Source organism: Pteropus vampyrus, unplaced genomic scaffold (genome assembly GCF_000151845.1).
Source record: "Pteropus vampyrus isolate Shadow unplaced genomic scaffold, Pvam_2.0 Scaffold144, whole genome shotgun sequence".
Taxonomy (NCBI): Eukaryota; Metazoa; Chordata; class Mammalia; order Chiroptera; family Pteropodidae; genus Pteropus; species Pteropus vampyrus.
Genome location: NW_011888925.1, coordinates 2149760 through 2168863, shown reverse-complemented (window position 1 = coordinate 2168863; position 19104 = coordinate 2149760). Strand labels below are relative to the sequence as shown.

Below are 19104 nucleotides of genomic sequence, written 5' to 3'. Positions count from 1 at the left end.
AAACCTGCTGGCGTTTGACTGGAACTGCATTGAATCTGTAAATTAATTTGTGGAGAACTGACATTTGACAATATAGTCTTCCAATCCATGAATGTGATATATCTCCCCATTTATTTAGGTCTTCTTTACTCTCAACAATATTTTATAGTTTTCAGTATACGGGTCTTGCGTTTATTTTGTTGAATTTATCCCTAGGTATCACTTTTTTCCCATGCTTTCGTTAAGTGATATTTTCTGATTGTTCCATTTCTGATTGTTACTAGCATACAGAATTCCAAGAGATTTTTGTATATTGACCTTGTATTCTGCAGCCTTACGAAACTGATTTATTATTTCTAGTAACATTTTAGATTTCTTAGGATTTTCTATAATTATGTCATCTGCAAACAAAGACAGTTTTGTCTTCCTTTCTAATCTGTATGCCTTTTATTTATTTTTTCTTGCTTTACTGCACTGAGTAGGACCAATGTCCAATAGAAGTGGCGAGCATAGACATCCTAGACTTATTGGTATTTTAACGGGAAAGCATGATTTACCTCTAGAACGTTTGACAGATGCCCTTTTTCAGGTTGAACAAAGTTTCTTGCATTCCTAGTTTACTGAAAGTCATTTATCAGGAACGAATGCTGAATTTTGTGAAATGCTCTTTCTATTAAGATGATCACATGGTTTGTTAAAAATTTTGTTTGTTTACTTTGATTTTTGAATGTGAAACCAACTTTGCATTCCTGGGACAAGCTCCACTTGCTCATGATGTATCGTCCATATTGTCCATTTTAATATATTGTTGGATTCAACTTTCTAAATGTTTAAGAACATTTATGCCTATATTTGTAAGAAATAATTGACTTATACTTTTCTTCTTGTGTCTTTTTCTGATTTTCGGTATCAGGGTAATGCTGGCTTCATAGAATGAGTTGGGAAGTGTTATGTCTTTTTCAATTGTATGAAAGATTTTCTATAGAATTGGTATTACTTGATTAAATATTTGGCAGAATTAATCAGCGAAGCCATCTCGGCCTGGAGTTTCCTCAGTGGGAGGGTTTTAAACTAGGAATTCCATTTCTTTAATAGATACAGAGCTAATAATGTTATCTATTTCTTCTTGAGTGAGTTTTGGTAGTTTGTACCCTTCAAGAAATTTGTTAATTTCATCTAAGTTTTTAAATTGATTGATAAAATATTGCTCATGATATTCTGTTATCATTTTAACGTCTGTAGGATTTGTAGTGATATTTCTTTCATTTCTGATATTGGTAATAGGTGGTCTTTTCTCCTTTTTTCCTGATCAGTATGTCTAGAGGTTTATAAATTTTATTGATCCTCTCAAAGAACCAGCTTCAGGTTTCATTGATTTTCTTGATCATTTTTTATTGCTTAGATTTCTGCTGTTTGTTATCTCCTTCCTTCTACTTTAGATTTAATTAGCTCTCTCTCTCTTTTTTTTTTTTTTAATTTCTTAAGCTGGTGTATTTGATTTGAGATTTCCTTCTTTACTCATGTAGGCATTTAATGATATACATTTTCCTCTAATTCTTGCTTCAGCTTCATCCCACAAACTGATATGTTATTTAAAGTTGTTTTCACCCAGTTCAAAATAGTTTCTAATTTTCTTTGTGATTTCTCCTCTGACCCCTGGGTCATTTAGAAGTGTGTTCTTTAGTTGGAAGGCATTTTCTAGATATTTCTCTGTTTTTTAAATTTAATTCCATGATGATTTAAGAACATACTTCGTGTGATTTGAATCCTTTTAAATTTATTTCGTGTGAAGGGAGGCTGGGGACCCATAGGGGCCGGTTGGTGGGGGATGTATGCTTTTTATCACAAGACACCAGGGGGTTTTAAGTAGCCAGGGGACTTGATTTAAGTTGCGTTTACTTGGTCTGCTGTGCATCAGATGTGAGAGAGGAGAACTGGGGTGCCCGGCCTGGGGAACCCGGGGCTGTGGTTTCTCTACATTGTCCAAGCAGAGTGGGCAGTGGTCTATAGCGTCTGGATCTCCAGAGAAGGCTATAATTTTGTGACAGGGCTGCAGAAGTCAGGGCACGAAGGGGTGTGGGTGCAGGCAAGGAGCCTGGTGTTCTGGAAAGATCCTAAAGCCAGGGTTTACCATGTGAATCTGAGTGTGCCACTCAACCTCGCTGGGCTTCGGTTGCCTCACCTCTCATACAGGTGGTTTGCCTCACCGATGCCATCGTCCTAACAACCTGGACTGCTGGGAGCACAGGGAGGGTCTCTGCACGAATTAGGAAAAGGCGACCCCTTGTGACAGACAAATAACAAAAAGTGCCTCTTGGTATGAGGCCTGCCTAAACTAAGGTCCAATATTATGGGCTCCTTGACATCTAGGGAAGCCAGGAGGGTCTCAAATGGCCTAACCTCAAGTTTCTGCTCCTGTGGATGAGGTCTCCCAGCCAAACGACACTTCTTGTCAAGGGGACCAGGCAGAGTGTTTCAGTTCCCTACCAACCTGTGGAATTGTTTAAATAAGCCCATCGCATCTTCCCATGGGAGCCAGAGGGCACCCCGTCCTCTTGACACTGCAAAGTCTCCTCCCACAGCCGTCCGTGCTCCACTGTTCCTGGGCACAGCCCCACGTGACCCCGCGGGGTACGCGGTGCTGCCCCCTCCTGGCCGTGAGTGCGTGTGATCGATAAAGTGCAGTCCGTCTCATCTGTGCAGTGTCAAGTGTCCTGCGTGAGGCCATCCCCGTAACCTCAGGGTAGGAAGCCCTCCCTCCCCAGACGGGGAAATAGGAGGCAATTAAAACAATCTCTTTCCTGAAGTGAACACAGCCCCTGTTTAGGGTAAACGTAGCCTGGGCTGGATTCCAGCCCCCACGTGGCTCCTGAGCTGGTGCCTTGGGGCAAGGCATGACCTGGACACCCATACCTGGCAGCTCTGTTCTGTTTGTGGGAGTCTAGTCTGTGCTAAGACCCATTCGCCCTGTCACCCACCCTGGGAGGTAGGCTCCATGGTCATTCCCATTTTACAGATGAGGACTCTGTAAGTGATGAAGGAGAGATTGGAACCCAGGTCTGTCTAGACCCTGTCCTTGTCCCTCCTACAATCCATTCTGGAAGTTCAGAGGTGAAAAATTTGCAGAGACAGGTTCTGTGAAGTGGGGGCAGGGGACCTGAGTGAAAGCAAAAAGATGTGAGCCTGGCAAGGAAGAGAGGGGACCCATGTTGTTCATGAAGCGGGCCTGAGGGCAGCCAGGCAGGTGCCCGTGGGCTGAGCCAGGTGGGGAGTCTGACCAGGGTAGGGAGCGTGACAGACAGCCACACTGCCCACTCAGCCACAGCTGCCTGGCTCCTGCCACGCCAAACCCTCAAGGACGCCCGGGTCACTTTTTCCTCTGATTGCAGATGAGGCAATTTCCTCCGCAGGGATCTTTGGCCAAAGGGGCTCCACACAGGCGGAATTTCTAGAACCGGGTGCTTTCTGTAATGACCGCCTCTTGCCGGTTGCCCCTGGCTGCTGCCAATCTCCTAGAATAATCAACAGAGAGAGCGGTGAGGTGTGAGGACGTGGCTAAGCTTTTGGAGCTCGGAGGGCAGAACCGGGAGTCATGTCTCCTGGGAGTGTGAACTTGACGGGATTAGGGTTTCACTGATCACTGTGTACCCAAAGCATAGGACAGTGCCTGAAACATAGTTGATGCAAAACCAAAGTAAATTAGGTGAAAGAGGGAATTAAGGCCCAGCATCCTTGCTTCTCGGCTGGGTGTCCTGAGGCAAGTTACATCACCTCTGTGTCTCCGTTCTCTTGACAGTGAAATTGGACATAACAGCACTTGGCGAGGTTATTGTTTGGGTTAAATAAGATGCTCACTAAGCACCAGCTGTTGTTATCACTATTATCATGACCTTGGTTTCTGCTCAGCGTGAGGGCCCCCCACAAGCACCTCGCCCCAGACACAGCAGCTACACTGACAGTCCTCGCTGTGGGCCAGGCACTGTCCTTGGCGCTTGAATATAATTACTCACTTAAACCTCAAAACAACTCTGAGCCGGGTTGGATTTTTTGCTGCTGTTGTTGTCGTGGTTGACACCCCTTTTGCAAACGAGGAAGAAGAAACATAGAGGTGACTCTGGCTGTGAAATAAAGCCGAGGAACGTTCCCTCATTTCTTTCGTCTCTCCTGGAGGTCTGAAAGCACTCACTCACCTGTGGCTGTGTCTGCGCCTGGAATTCTCTGTGGGAATAGTTAACTAGGACGGCAAGACTGTCTCTCTCTGGTGTTGGTTTTTGAAAGAGGTAAATAACGTGCCCACATAGGTAGGGGCTCAGTCCCAGGCAGTCTGGCTGCAGAGCTGGGTCTGCAGCCATCACATTTTCCTGCCTGAGGGGTGATCTCCTTCTTCTCGGGAGACCTCCAATAAGTCACTTCTCTCTGAGGCCTCCATAAACGCGGAGAGCAATCGTCTCCCCCTGGCGGGGTTGTTGTCAAGATTAAATGGTTTCAGAAACACAAGGCTTGTCACCCTCTGTGCCGCCACCGCCCTGAGCGTAATGTCAGGAGCTCTGAGCAAACCCTAGCCGCTAGCGCCATCACGATGACAAGCCCAGTCCGGTTCCTGCTCTCTCTGCCCAGCACGTTGCCCTGATCCGTGGGCTCTTGTAGCCCAGGGCTACATCCTGGCATAAGAGGAAGCCCATTTCCACTCCCAGGGGGCCGGGGGTCACTCACTGGTTTTCCAGGTCTTGGATGGTGTCGGGGAGCGGAAGTCCCCGGGTGTCCGGGAGGAAGAGCAGAATAAGGCTACCGGTGATGGCGATGACACTGTAGATGATGGATGGCAGCAGGGGCACGACCTGACGCGTTATCCTGATCAGAGGGCCTGTCACGCCCCCCAGCCGACCTGCCGACTGCAGGAGGCCATCTGCCACCATCCTGTGGGAGGAGGGGATGGCCCAAGCCCCGGTCACCGTTGGCACTTGGTGGGAGGAACCTTACAGTGGGGGGGACATTTGGCTGGGTCAGGAGATGCCGGGGGAGGAAAAGCTGGGCCGAAGGGGTTGCTCCCCTCAAGGTGTCCCCTCACACTGCCTCCTCTGCAAGAGCCCACCTAGACTCCCATCCAGGGGCCTCTGCTCCCCGAGAACACCCAGCATCCTTCCCGGGGAACTCTCGAGGGCCCAGCCCATTCTCCCTGGTCTTAGGTCATTGGGAAGCTTGCCTCGGGGCTCCTGCTAGGAGTTCTCAGCTTGGGCTTTCTATATACCACCAACAGAATCAATATACGCACATGAAAAAAAAAAAACGAATGAAAGGAAGGACACGTGAGTGAGTGGGTGAGAGCCGTGAGTGAGGGAAAGCACGGGGCTAGGACTCAGGGGACCTGGGGTCCTCGCCTGCCCTTCTGACCAGTAAGTCCTTCCACACTGAGTCCTTGAGCCTCAGTTTATCCAACCATCTGAAGTGAGGGCAGTCTGACTTGAGGCTGCTGGTTTTCCACCTGTGTCCCATGGAGTCCTTGGGTTATGCACAGGTAACTCCGCTGGGATGGGGAGGGGCAGTGGGGAGCAAGCAGGGGTCCCCACTGCCCCCCAGAGAACTCTGTTTCCTTGCCAGGGTTCTTATGAGAGTCCGCCTGGGCGGAGGGTCTGTGTAAAAGAGGTGTCCAGCCACAGGCCCAGAAGCCACTGGGGGCCTCCCGGGATGGCCGCCTTTGGGCTGGGCTCTCAGGGAGGGCTGTTTTTTGGGGGGCACGGCTGAGGTGGCCTTCGGGGGAAGGAAGCTGGGCCACGTGCTCAGGTCCATGTGGACGGCTGGGTCCCCTCTGCCCTCTCCTGTGTAACCCTGATGCCCAGACCTCCTTGCCCTCCGCACCGGCCCTCTCAGGGGATTCTCTTTCTCTCCCGCCCCTGGGTCTGACAGACCCTCCTGGGCTCAGCTTGCAGCCCAGCCTACCGCAGCGGCGTCGGGAAGAGCTCAGACTTGTAGACAACTACGGTGGTTAAGGTCACAGCAAAACATCCTTTTCCCAGCACAGCGAAGATCACACGCAGGGTCTGGAAGTCTGGGCAGAGGGAACAGTGAGAGTAGGGGATGCTGAGAGGGTCTCCAGCCAGCCCGTGGCGGGGGGGGGTGGGGTCCTCCCACACGGCTTCCTTGAGCTGAGAGCAGGTCTCAGGCAGTGCCAGGTGGGCAGGTGGAGGGCTAGGGGTAAGGTGCAGTGGGGAAGGCCAAGACCCCAGGCAGGTCTGGGATGAGTGAGCATGGGGGCAGCGGAGGGTAGCCCTGGAGGCCGCCTCCTGCAGCGTAGCTGTTCAGGGCTCCTTGGGTCCTGAGGGCACTTCCCCTACCCATGAGGGAGAGGGTCGTGCTGGGCCTAGGCCTGCAGAAGCAGCCCAGGGGTGTCCAGAAGCCTTCTAACTGACCCTCAGCCTGCCTGTGGGGACCGCTGGCATTCACAGAAAGTCGTGGGTGGATGGCAGGATCCCTCACGAGGAGGAGGAGGAGGCCAAGGTCCAGGTCACACTCCAACTGTTCCTGCTTTTCCCCCATGCTCCAGCCTCCAGCCTTGCAGTCTGGTCCAAGCCCGGGCTCTGTCACTCGCTAGCTCAGGGATCTTGGGCACATGACTTTCCCACTCCGAATCTCAACTTCCTCAGGAAAATGGGCAGAGACTCTGGGGTTTGGATTCCTGAGATGACGTTGTGACGGTAACAGACTTAGCAGATCTGGGACAACGGGCCACCCATCCTTGGGGCCAGGGGAGGGGAGGAGGCCAGGGTGGCAAGTGCAGTGGGGTGGGCAGGGAAGCAAGGGCCCCAAGCAGCCAGTCTCTCAGCCTCCCTCTCCCTCGGCCCTGGCTTCACCTTGTGGGACCAGCACATTGCCCAGGATGAAGAGGCCAGCCATGGCCAGGAAGCTGGCAATGAGTGTGCGGCGGCTGAAGAACCTGAGCAAGAAGGTACAGGTGGACCGGCTCAGGAAGTCCATGACCCCGAAGAGGAACTGGAGGAGGAAGATGTCGCTCCCCAGGCTCTGCAGATCCAGCACCAGCCCGTAGTAGGAGATCATGACGCAGAAGCTGCAAGGCGAGGCCAGAGGTCAGGTCTCTGCCCCACAGGGGACAGGCACGCCTGCAGCACCGCCTTTCACATAACCTGCCCCAGCAGGACACAGCCAACCCTGAGCTTACTGCTGCCAGAGCCTGGGAAGCCTGTCAAATGCGGGTCTGGCCGTCCCAGACAAGGGCGGCGATGGCGCTGACCTCATTCTTTCCTGGTCTGGGCCTTGGGCAGAGGCCACGACCCATGATCTGACCCACCCGGCGGGGGGTCGGAGGGCTGTGTCCTGGACACCCCCACCCCCACCCCCACTCCGTCCCCTGGCTTCGTTTTCAGAGCCGTCTGGTTCCTGCTGTACTAGCCGTGAACCTGGGCTGGTCTCCACCCAGCTCTGGATGCTGGTTTCTTTGTCTTGAAAGATGGGATTCATGACAGAATAGAGTCTGTGGAGGATGCTGGGCTGTCCCTCCTTCGGGATAGAAAGACTTATTCCCAGCCCCTTGGAGGGTCTGCCCCTCAGCTGGGGAGAGCACCCCATGACAGGCCTACATGGCCACAGGAACCACTCAAAGGGCCACCCAGCTCCTAGCTCCCCAGGGCCGGGCTGGGGCTTTGCTGTGACTGCTTCATGGGACTCCTCCCCTGCCCCCTCCTGCTTCTCACCCCCTTCCCCCAGGAGTTGATCCCAAGAGCCCTCTCCAGGGAACTTCTTGCCCACTGACCTCCACCTTAGTCTGCTTCCTGAGGACCCCAGCCACGGGGTCCCGAGCAGACAAACTGACAGAACCTAAATGTCCACCGTTTAGAGATTAAATCGGGATCCATTAAATGAAGTTCTTCTCCACCATTTTTCAAATCCATCCGCATCCCAGCCTCACCTGGGACACTCAGCTCACCCTTCCCCCCGCCCCCGCCTGCAGCACCACCTGGCGGCTGCGCTCAGTGACATCTGCCGCCAATGACCGCAGAGTGAAGCTGCCGTCCTGACAGAAACCACAGTGCTTCCCGAACTCTGTGAAAGTGATGGGGACTCTGGAAGAGGCTGACACGCCGGGGTCCAGAGCCCCAGCTGGCAACAACTGAGTTAACAGCCGAAGCCAAGAAAACCCAGGAGGTTAGCCGCCTCACAGCCTGCGATTTGAATTACAAAAGATGCAGGGCAGCCCCAGAGAGAAGCCAGGAAGCCTCGAAGGCGGTGGAAAGAATGACCCCGGATGTTCCCGGCAGAGGGCACTCCTTCTAATTTGTCAGAAACTTAAGCCAAAAAAAACCCCACAAGCATCCGATCCGTTCTCTGTTCTAAGATGTAGCAAGTGTGTGCCGTGATAACCCATATGTGGTTAAATATAGCATAAAGTAAATGTTTTCCCAATAGTCAGTTTTATTTCAAGATAAGTCCCAATCAAATCTGATTCTGGCTTTTCAATATGTTCTTTTGGAAGTCACTTTAAGTGCATTCGTTTTATTAAGAAGCCTTTTCTTGGTCCCAGGAGCCCTTGGGCGCCAGGACAGGGCCCCCTGGGATGGGGTGAGGATTCTATGCTCCATGTGGGGCCTGGCAGGTGACATCTGGGGGAAGAGTTAGCTTAGCCTGGGTTCAAATGCCTGCTCATCATCTTGGGCAAGTTACTTGCCCTGCCGGGCTCCATCTGCACATAGGGGTGTAAATGAACTTGCTGCGTGGGGTTGCTCGGAGGGGTAAGTAGGTGGTCCCACACACTTAGACCTTCGGGAGTGTGGCTGTTGGGGTGTGTTCCAGGCTGCCACACAGTGGTCCTCTCCAGCCACTGCTGGGTGTTTAGCTCTCTCGGCCCCGGCCTGACCCGGCCCTACGCTCCAGCTGGCTTCCTTCAGGAGGAGCCAGCCTCCAGACCACGTCTGCACAGACGCCCTCTCCCTGCCTCCTGGGGGAACTGCCCGCCCCAGCCAGAAATGCGCCTCCCTGCCCCGCCCCTCCCCTCCCCTTCCCCCACAGGAGCCATGATAGGATACCTTACTATGGACATACAGCTACTTCTCAGGCGGAGGGAGGGCACGCGGAACAAGTCCAGCATGGAATAGCGGGTCTTCCCAGAGGCCAGCTCTTCCTTCATGCTGGACAGCAGCACCTCCGGGAAGAACAGGGCCACAGTAAGAGTTGGGGCAGTGGTCTCGTCCTACCCCCACGCCAGGGAATGGTGTCCAGAGTGGTGGAAGAGCCTGCAGGGGGAGGGCGGGGCGGGGACGGAAGGGGTCTCTCTGCCTCCTGCCTGAGTTTCTTCTGCAGCTCTGGCCCTCAGAACTGCAGGCTGCAGGATACTCTTGGCAGTTACTACGCCAAGTCCCACCGTCCCTTCTCATTCCACAAGGCTGGCGTCGGGGCACGCCCGCTCCAGCCACATTGCGTCCCAAGTGCCCATCCAGTCTCCTCCTGAACCTCTGGGCCCTGCCAGCCCTATGCACAGTTCGGTCCTGGTCAGCTCTAGCTTGCCTCCTCCTGGAAGCCTTCCCTGATCCTCCCGTCCAGGGGGCTCTGCGTCCTCTAGTCTCTCCCACTTCTACTTCCTTGAAACAGCTGCCGTTCAAATAAGAACATCCTGTTTCCCCAAATATACTGAGAAGCCCCATGAGGTGAATGCACAATGTATGTGGATTAAGGCGGTGAACGGCCGCGGTGGGGGTGCGGGTTCATTGTTGATAACGGCTGTATTGTCCCCGGTGGTGGTAATGGTGGTAATGATGGCGGTGGAGGTGATGGCCCCAGCGCTGGTGCTGATGGTGTTTCGTAGAGATGCCGATGCTGATGTTCGTGATGGTGCTGGTGAGGCCAGCGGGGGTGGTGGTCAGCTGGTGGGGGCTGGGGTGTGGACAGTCGTAATGCTCTTGATGACGGTGCCCATATTAGTGGTATTATTATGGGCGGTCGTGATGGTCGTGGTGTTTGGGTCGTGATGACGGTGGGTAGAGTGGAGGTGGGGATGCTGGTGGCAGTGGTCTTGAGGGTGGTGATGAGGGCGGTGACGGTGATGGTGATGGGGGTGGCAGTGGTAACAGAGATGGTGAGGGTGACAGTAATGGATGGGGATGGCATTGGTGGCGTTCACGGAGGGGCGGTGGAGTGGGAGGTGGTGATACTGGTGATATCTAAGTGGATGTCCTTTCTATGTCCCGTCCCACACTCTGGGTCACAAACAGCAGCAGCTCACCTCTCTGGTCAATGTCTTTTTGACTTCCTTGTGGCCGTTTATCCTGGCCACCTTTTTGAGTACCTGGAGCGCTCGGTCTGGTTTGCCTTTCATAATTAGCCATCGCGCAGATTCCGGTAGCCACCTGTTAGAGAAGCAGGTGCTTGGCTGGGCCTTTGCTTTTTTGGTGGATGCTGGGTACGCCCCCGCCCTGCCACGGTCAGAGGTGCGGGGTGGTGGGCAGCAGACCCCCCCAGCTGCAAGGTGAGCAAGGAGGAGGCGGCCGCTTCTCCCTCTGCACACAGAAAACTTACAACATGCTGAATTAGAAGAAAACACACATTTAAAACATCCCCAGGCAGAATGGAATGGGTTTATAAACGAATCTGCTTCTTCCCAGCCTCAGGGCAGTTGGGCAGGGAAAGGGTCCCCCTGGTGAAAGGGACAGAATTTTCCCAGCCCATAGGATCTCAGCCCTGTTTGCAGAGAAGCTAAGAAAAACTTCTGGAGGCAGTTTGACAGACAGCGGTTAAAAGAGTCAGCCTGCCTGGGTTCAAATCCTGCCTCTGGCATTCACTGGCTGTGTGGCCTTGGGCAAGTCACTGAACCTCTCTGGGGCTTCAGTCCCTCATCTGAAAATGGTGGTAACAATATCATCGTCCGCATCAGAAGAAGTGTTAATACACATATGGTGTTACTGACAGAATCTAGGACATACCCGATCGGTGTGACCGGGGCGCATTGATTAGTGTAATTACCACTGTCTTCCTCCTGACTTACTGATCATGTTCGTACAATAAAATTCCATGTGGTCAGTGGCTTTATTTGCTGATCGTATCCCCAGTGCCTAAAACCATGTCTGGCAGGCGGCAGGAGTGCAGTAAATATTTGAGAAGGAATGAAGGAGCCCTTGTGATTCTCTACCTCACTGGTCCCCAATCTTTCTGGCAGCAGGAACCAGTGCTCCTGAGAGAACCTCGTGCCTGATGATCTGAGGTGGTGATGCTGGCGCTGGGGAGCGGCTGCAAATACAGATGAAAATTTCGCTTGCCCGCCACTCACCTCCTGCTGTGCGGCCCAGTTCCTAACAGGCCACGGACCGGGGATTGGGGACCCCTGCTCTACACTCCACAGTAGACGTACCTGGGCCCGGGTGAGCTCAACTCTGACTCACAGGCACAAGAAAACTTCTGCGGACATGAATTTGTGTTTGTTTCCCAGTATCTCTTCCTCCAGTCCCCACCCAAGGAGATATTTCCAGACCTTGGAGATTTTTGTAGTGACCAAGGTAAGCGTGACAACATCTTTCCATATGCGATGCTGGTCCTCACTGACTGGGATGCCCATGGGCTCCCCAAGTGATTTGGGCGTGAGGCTGGCAAGCAGCGGGGAGCTGGTGCCAATGTTGGGGTGGGTGGCGAGGGACAGCACCCTCAGCTGCAGGCCCAGAGGCCAGTGGGCTCAGAACTCTGGCTGAAATGCCTATCCTGGAACTCTGAATCCCCAAACCGCCCTCAGCAAGGTCTCCATTCCCATCACTCCTTTGCACTGCTCTTGGCATCTTGGGGCCTGTGGCCAGCCAGGGTGGTAGCGGGGAGGGGAGCCCTCCAATCCAGAGATGTTTTCCCCAAGGGGAAGATGCCCTGCCCTGCACCCACCAGGAGATCAGGAAGAAGGCAAAGAAGGGGGTCGACAAGGCCAGATTGAGGGCTCGCCAGTCTCGCAGGACGAAGGCCAGACCGCCCAGGGCCATATGGCCTATGCCGTAGGTACATCCCAGAATCGTGACGGTGAGATCCACCCATCTGGTCGTGGTCCACTCTACCACTGAAAGGCAGAGGCATGCAGCTGAGGGCCACACATAGTGGCCTTGGAGCCCGTCTTCCCCACCTCCCATGACTCACCGAGTGTGGTTGTGGTCATTAGGACACCAGCCAATCCGAAAGTACTCAAGAACCGGAGGCCACAATAGATGAAGAAATTGGGGGCAAAGATAGTGCTGGTGTTGGCCACGGCCACCTGCAGGCAGCACCAGCTCAATATCGGCTTCCGCCCAAACCTGTTTGAGGAGGCAAGCACAGTGCGGGGCCTGGAGAGGGGTCCTGGGGACTTGGACATAGAGGCTTGCCATTGGAAGGTTCAATAAAGCCGGGGTGGCTGCTGGAGCCCCACATGGTGCCCGCGCCTCAATGCAGGCAGCACCTCCTTCTCAGAGCTCCCAGGAGCACGAGCGGCGGGTGTCTGTCATGACCATGCTCTCAGCGGGCGGGCATAGCCTCATGGTCAAGGATGGGCTTTGGCATCAGATGCCTGGGTTTGAGTCCGCTCTGCCCTTGCTGGGTAACCTTGAGCACGCAGCTCAGCGTCTCTGAGACGCAGTTTCCCCATCTACAAAACGGAGGTGCTCATGGCGACATGCCCGATAGGGTCGTTGTGAAAATCAAGACCTTGAACGAGGGGACCTCGTAGCCAGGAGGCGGAGCACGAGTGGCCTCCAGCAAGCCAGCCAGCTCCTCGCCTGGGGCCGTGCATAGTGACAGGAGCTCCCAGGAGACGCCCCAAGGGCCCTCAGCCTGGGGCCGCCGCCCTAGGCCGGCTTAGCCTGAACCACAGCCCATGTTTAGCTAAGTATGTGTTGGTTCTGTCTGAGGGATGTGGGCAAACCTTGGCCCTGCCTATCTGAGCAGTACCCAGGAGCAAGGACACACAGCCCAGACCTGGGCAACCCGCAGACTGATTGCTTCCTGTGTGGATGGCCCCTGGGGAACCAGCGATGGCTACACGGTGGCCAGTTCTCTGAAAATGCTGGACCATGTCCCTCCCTGCGGCTCGGGCTCCCTGCCACGCTCAGGATAATCTAAAGCCCACAGATAACTGCAGCTCGGGACCCCCCCACTGCGCCAGGCTCTAGCCCGAGCTCTGCAGGCGACTGACTCACTGAAGTATCACAGCAACCCCACAGGGAAGTGCCAGGGTCCCCACTAACGGGAGGGAACCGAGGCACAGAGTAGCAGCCAACTCACCTGCGAGGAAGCGAGGGTGCTGAAGGCAGGGATGGGGACCCCAGAGCCCGCCCTGCCCGGAGAAGTCAGGGAGCCACCCAGCCAACCATGCGCTGCCACCCGGGCTCCCCGCCTTCTCAGAGCTGCGCCCCGCGGGGACGCACGATAAACGAGTGAATGGGTGCCATCGGAGCGGGGTGCTGTGACGAGGGGTGCGAGGCAGGGCCACAGCAGTCCGCTCGGCCAGGGGCAGGATCTCCAGCTCCTGTGGCCTGGAAGGCTCTCTGAGGAAGCGGCCTGGGGCTCAGGCCTGTGGGCTGGGCACACAGTGGCCCTCAGGGCAAACTTGCAGGTGAGGCACCTGCCTCAGGAGGGGCTCAGGGAGGAGGGGATGGGGAGGAATGGGGAGGAGGGGGAAGAAGGGGAAGGAGTATTTGTATTTCATAGTATGTCATATACTTGGAGTTCAAAAAAAGGGCGCTCTGTTTCTCCCTCTCTGAGGACGGGGGCGCTATGCAGCATCTGGCACACAGTAGGCGCTCCGTAAAGGTTGGTACGATAGCTGAAGGACAGAGAGCAACAGTGCTCAGGGCGATTTCCCACAGTACAGCTTAGCCTGCTGTCGGGTTCTTGGTCGTCACTGCCCTCTGGGGACCTGGGACTCTTGTCCACACCCCGAACCAAGGGAGCCGCCTCTCTTAGGGAACATAGACACTTATGTGACATTTCCGTACCTCTGTCCTCATAATGCTCGTTCTGCCCTGAAGGAGCTGGGAGGGGAGGAGCACTCACCAGTAGGAGAGCAGGCCCCAGGCTAAGAACCCCAGCAGGAACCCGGCCATCATGACGCCCTGGCCCATGGGCTTCAGGTTCTGGCTGGCGCACACCAGGCCCCACTGGAAGAGAAGGAGAGGGTGACAGCCTGGCTCGGGGGACGTAAACTATGGTGCCAGGTTGGGCGTTCCCAGCCAGGAACACCTGGTCAGCCTGGGTCCTGTGGGTTTGGCCACCCACAATGGGGTCCCCTGACCTCTAGGGCCAGGCAACAGAGGCGGGGGGCAAGTGCCGGCAGCCCGCCTCCATTCGCAGCCAGTGGCATGGCATGAATGTGACAGGGCTTTGCATCTGACGATGTGACGGCCACTGCAACTGATGGCAGCTGTGCTGGTGACTCGACCTCAGGCTTGAATTCTAACTCTGCGGTCACTGATCGCAGGTCCCGCGCACCGTGGCTGTGTGTCCTCAGGCAAGTTACTTAACTCTCCGAGCTTCGGTTTTGTCCTTTGTTATATGAGGACAATCACAAGACCCACCCCGTGAGATTGTACTGAGCTTGTGACTACAGAGAAAGCACTTGAACAAGGCCCCTTAAAGGAAACGAGAGGAAGGCTCGCTCCGTGGTCATTACAGGTTTAAATGGTGACCGATTCTGAATCTGCCGGCAGAATGTAAAATCCTGGAGGCTCCCTGTTAACCCCGGAACCCTTGTCCCAGACCAGAATCCAGGCCACCGCAGGCAGCCGGTAATGCGTGTTTACAGAGTAGCATATCGTTCCATAGCAGTGATGGAGGCGATGTGACCCCCTAACCACAGGCGGATGGCAGCCGCTGGGAGGCCAGGAAGGAGGAGAGCTGCAGGGTTGGCGGGGGGAGGCCCTTACCTCAGCCACGATGGTGGAGGAGAAGGTGCTGAGGTCGTAGACCCAGCCGTCCACGCACGGCTCCGTGGCGGCCTCGCTCCAGTTGGTGGCTGTGGCGTTGGGCTCCAGGATCTGCCACTGCGGTTGGCGGAAGCGGCGACACTGGTCGGGCTCACGATTGGGGCCTAGTGGGATGGAGACGGCCAGGAGAGCCTCGGGGGTGAGGTTTGTGGGGACCTCAGAGCCATTGTCCAGCATGCGCACCCAGCAGCGGTGGCCGGGGGTGGCGGCCAAGAAGATATCCATAACCAATTGGGGGGGTATGAAGCTCGAGATGAGGAGGATTGTGAAGACCTGCAGGGCCTGGAAGAGGCCCATGCCCCCGGCTCGCTCCAGGAGCTCCGAGAACGCCATGGCTAGAGCGGCCGGCTCCTGGGGCGCGTCTCCTTGGGGTCGAGGCGTCTGTCAATTGAGTGTCCGGCCTGCTGCGGGGAACCGCCAGCAAGCACAGGACCCGGGTCACCGGACCTGCCCTCGCTCACCTCTCCGGCTGGGTGAGCTTGGGCAGCTGTCCAGAGACCCGTCGAGTCAGTCCTGAGATGATCCAGCTGCTTCCAAAGAATGACAGTGTGACCACTCAACCGCTCTACAGAGAGGACGTGGCGGGGGGTGGGGGGTGGGGGCAAAGCTCACCGTGCCCAGGCTGCCCGGCTCTCTAGCACCAAGAGCGAAAGGGCAAGTCGATTTTTAAAAAATAATAAGATGTAATGTTGTGATGTTACTGGATTACAGTTGCGGGAGAAATATCGAGTGAGCCGTTGCTTCATCACCTCGATTAACGTTTAATCTCAGTGTGGGCTCCTGGGTGAAAAAGGCAGGTTCGGCCGGCCTATCGCATCCCTAAATCTTAAACCTTTGGAACCTGACACATGTGGCCCTTGAAATCAGGGAACTGTTGGCCGAACCTCCACTCACACTAGACAATGTCAGTCCCTTTTGCTAAAACGCAGAGGTGAGGACTGGGCGGGGCCCTCCCAAGCCAGGCCGCAGGGAAGCAGGGGTGGGGAGCGGGGGGCCTGCAGGGCTGGCAGGAAAGCCCAGGCCCCTGCTCGGACCTTCCTTACTGGGCACCTTTCTCCAGGCAGTGGTGGGACACCAGCTCGCAGACACGCAGTTTTGGGAAGCTTCAACTTTGAGGTTCCAGGTTGCTTTTATTAGTTCATAAGTTCGCCCACAGTGGAAGTCATGGCCACAACCTCCTGCATCCCTTAGACGCGCCCTCGTGGGCCCCAGAGCTGAGGAGGTGTGTAGATTGGGGGAGTGAGTGAAGTCATGCCCCTCTGACCCACTGTCTGATGCCAGCCCAGCTTGGCGTGAGGAGGGGTGAAGCCAGCCCCCGGCCGCAGCAACCCTCCCCTCTCCCCCGGGGCTGGGCCTTTTAGCAACAGCTGTTCCTGGCACCGGGGGCTTGCTGTGTGCTTGGCTCTTTGCTGACCGTGCTGCCTGCACCCTCTCATTCACTCCTCATGACAGCCCAGAGGAGAGGTGGTGCTAATTCCCCCAGACAAGGGAACAGGCTCAGAGAGGGTGGGCAGCTTGCCCGAAGTCACACAGCAGAGTTGGGATTCAAACCAGACTCTGAAGCTCTCGCCGATGCCCCTGGCCAGCTGCTGCGTGGCCTCCAGCCCGTCGTGGACCAAATCCCAGCTAAAGGCCGGAATTCGGGATTTGGGTCAGAATGAGGGCCGGCCAAGGAGCACGAAGTCGCCTCCCAGGATGTGAGAGGCAATTGGCTGAATCAGTTCCAGAGAGAAGTCTGAGTGCTGGGTGTGTGGGTGAGGTGTGAGCAGGTGTCTGGACCCTGAACTTCCCAGAACCTCCCCAAAGGGCTTGGGGAGGTCTACCAAGATGGCGTCCATCCGGGAAGCCAAGGAGTCCGAGTTCCGGGCCTAGATTTCAAAGCCAGGATTACTTCTTCACTCTGCCTCTCTGGGCAGGAACTTATACATTTTTAAATAGCAAATAGAGAGAGGTAGGAAGAGCACCAACCTCCATTAAAGCAGAGGAGCAGCTGAGCATAGCTCCAACCCAGAACAGCCCGAAAGCCGAATCTTCATGGAAGGAATCGAGCTTCATGCCTGTGTGCAAATACCATCTTTGTAGGGGCAGGCCTGGGCCTGAGGCCATTGCCTTGAGGAGTGACCTCCCCGCTCTGGCCCTTGGTTTCTGGCCTGTGAAAGGACGCCTTGCCATGTTGGTGTTTCAAACCTGAGCCTGGATCAGAAACCACAGAAGTGTTGACTAAGACGCAGTTTCCTGGGGTCTGCCACACAGCTGGGCTGGGCCCAGGAATGCTCATTTTAACACGAGCCTTCGGGGGAGTCTGCTGCACTGGGACTGGGCCTTGCTTGCAGAATTGCGGGGCTAGAGGAGGCTGCTAACCCAAGGAGTTCATGAGATAATTCTTTCTCTTTCCTTCCTCCTTCCATATGTTTCCAAAAATGTTCTCCCCTGCTCTTTGCCTGTCGTGGACGCCCCTAGGCTTTGCTTACAGCGGAAGGTCAAACCTCCCGGATCTGACAGAAGGCTCCCGGAATTCCAACTGACTTTCTACTTCCAGGCCAAGGAATTTCTAATTTGTATTTTCTGTATTTCTGGGGCTGCGGCGAGTTGGGGCGCGGGGTGGGGCGGCGGCGGGAGGGGACGGGGGGCGTGCATCGCTTGATGCAGTGGATCCGCCACCTAGTGGTCACACCGGGGACTGCAGCATGTCTAGCGTTGGGCACATCCTTGCCGAGATGCCCATCCCCCAAGGGTTCCTCTGGGAGATGAGGAGCAGCAGCATAGGGGAAGGAGGCAGACAGCCTTAGATTATAGCCACCAAGCCCTCCAGAGTGTCTCATTAAATTAATTCGTGTTTCGAACCGCTGGTTCTCATTGAACCAGAATTACCATTGGGCTTGACTTTCCTAACCAAGGATTAAAGCTAACCAATCGATGAAAGCCGAGGCCAAGCTCAGCCGCCACAGGACCTTAGGCAGTTCACCCTCCTTCTCTGACTCTAAGCTCCTCAGTTCTAAGTGGAGGCGTTCGCTTGAGGTAGTAAGATTAAATGAGATCGCGAATGAGCCTGACAATAAATATGAACCGTCTTCCTCACCCCATCTCCATGACCGTCAAACCCGCCATCAAACCCGACCGACCCTTTATTCTTCCTTTTATTCTTTTCCAGTTGAAGTCACAGCATTTCAGATCCAGCTGGACTCCCTGGATTTGGCCCCTGCCTGCAATCCTGGGTCAGGTGAGGGTCACAGAGCAGGGCAGGCACAGGGCTCTGCAGGCTCTCGGGTCCTGACTCCAGGTTTGATGTGTCATCCACTACACACATGTGTAAGGAACCGATGACCCGCCAGGGAGTCAAAAAAAACAGTAACCGTAAAATGTCCAATGATCTTCTTGTCTAGAGAACAGGACTGACTCCCTGTGCTGGGTAGGATGACTATCGATGAAGCACAGCAGAAACGAAACCAGACCTTACCTCCTCTGTGCCTCGCTCTTCCCCGATGGCTCAGCTTTGGGATTTCCCCGCAGAAACACCACAGCTTAAGGCATTTCTTTCCTCTCTCTGGAATTCCTCTTCAAGTCCTCATCCAGCAGCAGCTTGAATCTCCGAGGTCTTACAGGTTGTAAAAACTCATGTTTGCAAACCCTCCCAAGTCTGCCCACGTGCCTTTTTGCGGGGAGGATGAAGGGAACCTCTTAATCCAATTCCCTTATTCTCTTTTCACGGCATACGTGTAAACGTCACAGACTTGTGTCCGGAACAACAGGAGAGCCCCTTCTCTGCTGCCCCGGCCCCAACAATCCCTCGCCCAAGAAGAACTCACGTGACCACTTGTTTCTTTGGATTCAGAAATGTATCGATATACATAATTATAATCGCAGCGTCTCTTTTTTGATTTTTTGATTTGGCGTCATAATCAAGTTGTATATGTCCGTGGCAAACAACCCAACGGCCCAGACGTGGGAAAAGTGACAAGTAAAAGTCCTTTTCCCCCACCCTCCTCAACTACTCAGAGCCAGCTGCCACCAACAATGTATATTCTTCCAGAAAAATCTGAGAGCAATTTCAAATAGATGCACTAAGTTTTAAAACTGTTGAATAGGCAGTAAATTCACGTGGTTCAAAAACAGAAAATATTTAAAAAGATATACGATAAAAGGCTCTCTCTCTCCTACTCTACCTTCCCTGGTTTCACACTTGCCACCCCAATCT

At 54.6% G+C, this 19104-nt stretch overlaps 1 protein-coding gene across 1 annotated transcript; it reads right to left on the bottom strand.

Annotated features, from left to right (window-relative positions):
• Positions 1-3427: 3427 nt before the first annotated feature.
• Positions 3428-15419, bottom strand: SLC22A11 (solute carrier family 22 member 11). Its single transcript, XM_011368968.2, has 10 exons — positions 14850-15419; positions 13981-14084; positions 12091-12245; positions 11845-12013; positions 10208-10331; positions 9015-9130; positions 6828-7042; positions 5917-6025; positions 4693-4896; positions 3428-3491 (listed from the first exon to the last, which is right to left on the bottom strand). The coding sequence occupies exons 1-10, from the start codon at positions 15240-15242 to the stop codon at positions 3428-3430; spliced, it is 1653 nt and encodes a 550-aa protein (XP_011367270.1). The 5' UTR covers positions 15243-15419.
• Between the last annotated feature and the right edge of the window lie 3685 nt (positions 15420-19104).

Coding starts and splice junctions, on each gene's coding strand:
- SLC22A11 (XM_011368968.2), bottom strand. CDS start 15,242: ATGGCGTTCTCGGAGCTCCTGGAGCGAGCCGGGGGCATGGGCCTCTTC. Junction 10,332..11,844: donor GCCTTCTTCCTGATCTCCTG/GTGGGTGCAGGG, acceptor CTTCTCTAACAG/GTGGCTACCGGAATCTGCGC. Junction 7,043..9,014: donor AGCTGTATGTCCATAGTAAG/GTATCCTATCAT, acceptor CTCGCCTTGCAG/CTTCTGCGTCATGATCTCCT.